The sequence below is a fragment of the Pholis gunnellus genome (assembly GCF_910591455.1).
Source record: "Pholis gunnellus genome assembly, chromosome: 7".
Taxonomy (NCBI): Eukaryota; Metazoa; Chordata; class Actinopteri; order Perciformes; family Pholidae; genus Pholis; species Pholis gunnellus.
In genome coordinates, this window is record NC_136533.1 from 21,633,473 (window position 1) to 21,641,377 (window position 7,905).

The following is a 7,905-nucleotide window of genomic DNA, read 5'->3' on the forward strand; positions in this document are numbered from 1 at the left end:
ACAACCTAAATCGTTTTTTGTTTTTCTTTTTGGTCACTTTGTTTTTTCGGTTCTCTTATAGGTTTGTCTCTTTCTGGATGTTTTTTGTCTCTCTGTGGTTGTCTTGTGTCTCTTTGGAGTCGTGTCTCAAAAGCAGCACTGAGCCGGGGGTTCTCTTCAGGTTTAACGTTGAAGGAATCCATGTTTTGTCAAAGTTACAATTTGAAACATGAAATGACATTTCCTATTTGTAAGAGCAGTACATTGACCTGAAAATGCTTTAGCTTGAGAGTGAAGTGTGAACAGCGTCTTCAGTTTAATCACATCACGGGACTGAGAATTAAGGCGCGACCAGTGAGGAACATTTGGCACTTAAGTTAGATTTTCTTTATCTGATGTGACTCTTATCTACTGGTTGATTTGAGGTTAAATTAGTTCAATAACAGTGCAGGCCACATGACATGTGATGTGCAAAGGTTGCTTGTCTTTGCAAAGTCAACAAAATAGCAGAGCCGGAATATAAAAGAGTGTAAAACAATCGGAATCACAGCTTCATCATGTTGGCCTCCGTGGTTCTATTCTTGTCAGCTGTGTTGCTCTTCCTTTTCCTCTTTCTGACCCACAGGGCCAAAGATTTCCCTCCGGGCCCTCGACCCATCCCCATCTTTGGAAATGTGCTGCAGCTCAATCTGGAGAACCCTATTGCAGATCTGGAGAGGGTAAAGTTAAATGATGTTACCAAGAGAACATTGCTTAATATATTTATGCACTGAATAGGCTACACATCCACATCCTTTGTAAGATTTCATAACCTTAACGGATTGAATTTAGATTTTTGCATCTTTATTTATGTTGTCCGTATAATTGCATTCCTCTAGTTTTTAGGGAGGGATTGGGAAAATGATGGATTTTGTTGAATATAATTCTTTTAATAGCCTTTGTTTCACACTAGAGGCAGAACATGCTACGTTGACATTGTTCTGGGTGTCGGGCTTTATTGGTGAGCTGAGCTCTTCACCCAGAATGACCCAAAATATTAATTTAGAATGACTTATTCTGGCATCATATTCTCAATTATTTAACAGTATTAGTGTTAGTGTTAGTGTTGGTATATATCAAAGTGGATATGTCTTATATATGTGCTTAAAATAAGGTCTCATTCCACTGCCACTCCCACTCCTACCAATATTGTTCATAATAATGATTTACAATGGCTGATGATTGCACTAAATAAAGGTCAGTCACCAGTCCCAGTAATTCTAATCTACTTGGTCACTGTGTCCCCAGCTGGCTAAGCGCTATGGTAACGTCTACAGCCTTTTCTTCGGTCCCAGGCCTGCGGTCGTCATCAATGGGCTGCAGGCTTTGAAAGAAGCATTGGTCAACAAAGCTGCTGACTTCGCCGGCAGACCACAAGACCTCATGGTTAATCATGCTGTACGAGTGAAAGGTGCAGAGCAAGTTTAAGCTTTTGTCTGCAGAGGGATTTTTCAATTCCACTGCATACAATAAACTAATCTATTGTGAGAGAGAATATGGAAAGACAGAGAATTAACTACCAGCTAATCATATTATGGCACCACCTGGTGGCCGCAGTGGAAGATGTATCAGAAAGTATTATCAGCAGAATGTACTTCAAGTGTCAAATGTTGAAGTATTAGTTTGTGTTATGTATGACATTATCAGATTGTTAATACTAATGGATGAAAACAAAGGCAGCACTTTACTGTTTTAATGCTTTTGTGTACAGTTAGGTAGTTGAATCCAGTGGTTAGCAGCATACAGGGCCACGCCCCTTCAAAGAGGTCACAAGATAAATCTGTAGAAGGAACGAAGTAAAACCCTTCAGCAACACAAATTTATATTCAATTTCGCTTTCATCTGAAATATTGGATATTTGTTATTGTATGAGTCAGTTGTGTAGAAGCTTGAAGAGGAACTGCTAAAAGAGGGGCCCTCCAACAAGCTTTTTTTGTCACAGGCAAAAAGCAAGTGAATGTAGTGTGTTCATCATATTTTTTTAGTATATAAAATCTTACTCAGAAAAGTAACTAATAACTGTATGAGTCAAATACGTGAACATGTAAAACATTAGTAGAATGTGACACTTCAGGCAGCTCAAGCAGCTGTAACAAAATGACATAGACATTATAGCGTTTCACTGAAACATCACTCATCACGCATTTCAAATATGTAACTGAAAGTCAATGCACTTTTCCTTTTTGCTTGTAGCTCATGCTCCCGGAGTGATTCTAGCAGATTATAACTCTGGCTGGAAAGAGCATCGACGCTTTGGTCTAATGACCCTGCGAAACTTTGGCCTGGGGAAGCAGCCGATGGAGCAGAGCATTCTGGGAGAGATACATTGCATCATAAAGCTGTTGGAGCAGAGTGTCGGTATGTCCATTTTGTACGCAAACAGAGCACAGGGATTGTCTGCTGTATGGCGTAACATTGATATTGACCATGACATCAGCATCTGGAATTTCTTTTGAATTGCTGAAAAACATGTTTTTCCAGGTAAGACCATGAATCCCCAAATGATGTTCCACAATGCAGCTTCGAACATCATCTGTCGAGTTCTGTTTGCTCGGCGGTTTGACTATGAGGATGAGTTCATGAAGTTTTTTGTTGGACTTTTCCAAGAGACCTCTAAAATAATCAACGGGCGCTGGGGTATGGTGAGTCACGCTTTAGACAACAAAACCACTCAATAATGTAGCATCACTACTTGCTGCTCAGTAAAGACAGTGTGAGTTAGAGGATGAATCGTCCACTAATCGTCTTAGGGTAACTTGGCATTGCAATGCTCAGAAAACATAAGGGCTTCTTAAAACCTTGTCTGTTTTCATCTTTCTCTCCTACAGATTTACGATTCTCTTCCCATGGTGCGAAACCTGCCACTGCCCTTCCAGAAGGCCTTTAAGTTGTTCAAGGTATGTCTTGAAGCGTTCATTTCACAATCTGGCAAAAGACCATTAAATCCTGTTTTATTACAGGGATAATTGCCTGTGGGTTCAATTGATAGAGTTGATATGTTCTGTAGTAAAGGCCAAGGGATAACAAAATGAACTGCCAAGCATGAAAAAAACCACTTTGCATTGCAGAAAAAAATCAGCCTGCTCAATGAAGTAAAAGAGAAGGAATGAATGAAAGTAGAAAGGAAAGATGAAATACAAGCAGCTCGTTGAGGCTGCTTTGAGCTGGAAAATAAAGCATTCAGCAATGTTAAATAGTCTTGAAAGAAATAAAATTAATCTGTAACTTGATGAACCTGTTTATTTCACCAAATCTTTTTTTTCTTCTTTTTTTCTTAGGCTGCACATGAAAAACGTTTGGAGATGTTGGCTGAGAACAAAAAGACCAGAGTTCCTGGTAAACCGCGTCATTTCATCGACAGTTACCTGGATGAACTGGATATGGTGTTTGTCATTCTTGTTAATAGAAATAATTCTGTTCAGAGCAGCTGCAAACTGGCCTGTTGTTGACCACTAAGACATTTAACCACCACGGTTGTGGTGGCGACAGAGTGAACACTGATTACTCACACTTTCTCTCTCTTGTCTGCCTGCATAGAGAGGCAATGATGGCTCCTCATTTTCTGAAGACCAGCTTTGTGCATATATTTTGGATCTTCACTTTGCTGGGACTGACACAACTGCTAACACCCTGCTCGCTGGCTTCCTCTACCTAATGAATCATCCACAGATACAGGGTACGTCTGTCTATCATCTGTGGGTCTTCACTTTATTTACAAATATCTCTCAACAACTATTGAATGGATTGAGATAAAAAAAAAAAAAAAGTCAGACATTCATGGTTCCCTGATGATGTACCCTCATGACTTTGAAGACACCCAGACTTGTCCTCTAGCGCCACCTTGAGGTAGACATTTGTGCTTGTGAGTGAGTGCTTGTGATCTCAACCACTATTGAATGAATTGAGATGAGATTTTGTTCAGACATTCGTGGTCCCCAGAGGATGAAATGTAAATACTCTGCATGGTGATCCCCTAATTGGTCATCTACCAGCTCATAAACCTCTTGCATTGTTCTTTCTTTCTGTTAACTGCCTCCGTCTTTGTCCTTGCCATCTATCTCTCTGTATTCCTCAGAGCGCTGTCACCAGGAAATAGACAATGTTCTGGGTGGGAAGGACGAAGCCAGTTTTGAGGACAGACACCAGATGCCCTATGTTCAGGTAAATTGTGGATTATTTCAGTACATCTGAGATTTTACAAAGGTTCAGTTTGATGACAGCGCTCTCTGTCATGCAGGCCGTCATTCATGAGATCCAGAGAATGGCTGACACTGTTCCTCTCAGTGTTTTCCACCGCACCACTAAAGACACAGAGTTAATGGGATACTCCATACCCAGGGTGAGTGGAAAATATAATGTGGTGTCATAAAAATATAGAAAAGGCTTCATATCGTAGGGATGGCCCTCTGAGCACTTACAAGTAAGAGGAAATAGTTGAGAATCTTGATGTTGTTGATGTCGTTTCCTGTTGTTAAACCTTGAGCCTTGAAGAACATCTATAATGTAGGTTTGTAGCCATTAAAAACACAACATCCTGGTTGAATATATCACTCAATTTAAGCATCATATACAGCTTCAATGAAGTGTTGGCACAGGCACATACTTAACGTGCATGATACTGTGAGCGTGTCTACCATTAAGGCTGAGTCCTTACTGCAGTGTTCTGGGTTCAGGGCCGACCCAGGCCCCTTTGCTGCACGGCATCCCCTCTCTCTCCCCTGCCGTTCTTGTCTGTCTCTCTGTCGGATAAAGCATGAATACCAAAATAAAGAGCAAAATCAAGAGTTTAACATTTGATTTGTGTTATTATAAATATTCCGCATTGGTTTGGTATGTGCCTGAGAGCCTCTTCTCTGTCACAGTGCTTATTCTAACATTACATGTAGCACAGACACATACTGACACTGTGAAATCAAATGATGTTGCAGTAGAAATATGGTACTTTCCAGTATTAAAAACAGTTTGACAAACGCATTGCAGTGAAGACTTAAAATTGGCAAAACCCCATAAACCCCATGCAATATCATCAGTTGCTTGTGACCCAGTAAAAAAAAGAATGATGGAAACAGGGCCATAGAGTCATAGCTATGTGTTTTAAAATTCTTTATCTGTTCTCCAGGGAACCACGATCATCCCCAACCTTTCCTCGGTGCTGCATGAGGAGGGGCAGTGGAAATCCCCCCATGATTTCAACCCTGAAAACTTCCTCAATGAGCAGGGGGAGTTTGTGAAACCAGAGGCCTTCATGCCTTTCTCTGCAGGTGAGTGAAACGATTATTACATTCATATACAATGACAGACGGATTGACCGTTAGGTTATAGAAAAATAAGTGGTGTGTTTTAACCTGCAGGTCCTCGGATGTGTCTCGGAGAGGTTCTGGCTCGAATGGAGCTCTTCCTCATCGTGGTGACTCTGCTGAGGAGGTTCAAGTTCGTGTGGCCTGTGGATGCAGGAGAGCCAGACTACACGCTTGTTTTTGGGTCAACCCAGACTCCCAAACCTTATTGTATGAACGTCCAAGTCAGAAAAACTGTAGCATGACAGAGGTTGCCTTAATACTTTAGATATTGATGTTGAATTGGGGTCAAGATTCAATTCAAAATCGATTCCTGATTCAATATTGATTCCTCATTCATCAGGCCTACACAGGGGGCTCGGGTCCACCGTGTGCTATTAAAGGCGGTGGGGCAAATTATGGCATAAAAGCAAAGTACAAGATTATGGAGTTTTTTGTTCCTATATTATTATTATATTATTTTGTATTATTATTTGAAAAAGTTATATCAACTGATTACAATAATGACTTCAGTTGATAACAGTTGACAACTGTTACCCAAAGGCAAAATGTAACATTAATTCATGCTAAACCTGCTCAAATAAACACATTTTACGAAGACGTTTTCAGTATTCCTCAATTCTCAGTAGCTTTAGGAATAACAAGTTCAAGTTATACAAAAAATGTATATGCTGCCTGTTGTATTAATACAATTGGTAGGCTTTTGTTTCTCAGAAATATGCCAATTTCAAGGTATTGTACACAAAATAACACTGTAAAACTGGTGTTGTGTCCATGACATCGTGTTCTAATTGTTGACGAGCAACGAGCGACGCTACACTGCGCAGCACGGTGTATCGATACAATACCTCTATTTTTCACGACAAAAACCTAAGTAAGGTGGCAGCTGGCTGAGGGGAGTTTGCCTGAAAGTGTTCTACTTGCTGTTGACTATACTGCATGTCACATCCAGTAAATATCACAGTATAAAATGTGTGTTTTCTGTATAAACAGTACCAACGTCAGAAGATGTCAAGTCCTGCTCAGATATCTTTTAAGCGGCTACATCTCCAGTTGATATGAAGCGAACAGCTGATGGATGCATGGTTTCCTTACATGACATAATATAACATTAATTTAGGAAGAAAAAAATCGATATTTGGAAGTTGTCTATCATTTTAGAAACTTAGGCGATAAGAATTATGATTCTAAAGTAAAGATTGTGCGAAATTCAACTCGTAGGCATAAAACCGGTTTGGTTTAAAGCTGCACGAATCAAAATGTCCATATGAACAATGGATAAATGACTGTATGTGAAAGGGCTCACTTATATTGACGAACCCACAGAGGGTTTCAACAATGCTGCAGTTCCCTCGGCTCTATGGATCTTTGTCTCTGTCTTTAAACCCTCATTTTTGTGAGGAGCATACAAGTTGTATCTAAAACCAGATGTAACTTGTTTCCACTGCCCCCAAGTGGCCAAAAAGTATTCTTTAAACTACTACTGTGACCTTCATTCAATGCAATAAAGCTGCTAGTTGTAGTCATCATGTAGTTTACAGAATGTTAATTATGCAGTAATATAAATCATCAGATTAAACTATTTAGCACGTATAAATGATCAGACAGACTTTCAGCCAGATGTTGTGATTATCATAAAGTATTATACTCAGTGTTCCCTTTTTGCCAGTGTAACATTTAAATCACAGAATGATGTACATTTATATCAAATAAATAAGTTGAGCAGCATAAAATCAACTGTGTCTCCTTTCTTAAGAAAGAATGTGAATCTGCCCCTTAGATTTTGATGTAACTTGTGTACAAGTGAATATTCTGACCTGAGGGTGGCACTAGAGGAAAGGTCATGTCACCAAATTCACCAGGATTCAATCTGTGGGGACTATAAATGTCTCAACTGTTAAATAAATGTCTTCCTCTCATAAATGTATTAGAGGAAGACATTTATATGTACATCTCCGGCACGGTGCTATTGTGAGGTACGTTGAGGTTTGAGGACTATTTCCAGTTTACGGTTTATATATTCTTCTGCTCAACTGCATTTCTCAGGGAAATAGTTTACCTTTTACTCCACTGCATGAATATATAATAGTACAACTGACCGCTGCATTTACTTTGCAGATTAGGATAGAACATATTACAGAACCTGTGATGACCTTCTGTGATATGACCCTGATGATGGAATTAGAACGCTGCTTACATGGTTCTGCATAATACTTCTGTTCTCTTACTAGAGTAAGATGTTGAACGCAGGAACCTTACCGTGTCATTTACTATGTTTCTACTGAGGTATTAATGCTTGTACTCGAATAAAGGATCTGAATACTTCTTCCACCACTGAATACATTGTTGGACAGTAACTGAGTCCCTCATCCTCCATCTAACCCCAAATTAATATAAAATGAACCTACATTGAGAGACACTATAACATCTGAAGTGGGCTGGTATGTTTGCTGTGCCGCACAAACGGTACAGTATGTCCACTTCATAACAACATCAAGACATGTAAGATGTCTGAGTTGACAGAAATGACAAGGGACCCTTTCTACCTGGCATACAGGTGCACTGAACCCTGTTCTATTCAGTTTAACCA

At 39.7% G+C, this 7,905-nt stretch overlaps 1 protein-coding gene across 1 annotated transcript; it reads left to right on the plus strand.

Moving 5' to 3' along the window:
* Positions 1-536: 536 nt before the first annotated feature.
* Positions 537-5,895, plus strand: LOC306699123 (cytochrome P450 2D15-like; the record flags this gene model as incomplete). The annotated part of the gene is made up of 11 exons (XM_079163637.1): positions 537-698; positions 1,267-1,429; positions 2,212-2,376; positions 2,500-2,660; positions 2,847-2,915; positions 3,297-3,401; positions 3,556-3,694; positions 4,094-4,179; positions 4,256-4,357; positions 5,138-5,279; positions 5,370-5,895. The coding sequence occupies 11 exons, from the start codon at positions 537-539 to the stop codon at positions 5,558-5,560; spliced, it is 1,485 nt and encodes a 494-aa protein (XP_079019763.1). The 3' UTR covers positions 5,561-5,895.
* Positions 5,896-7,905: the final 2,010 nt, after the last annotated feature.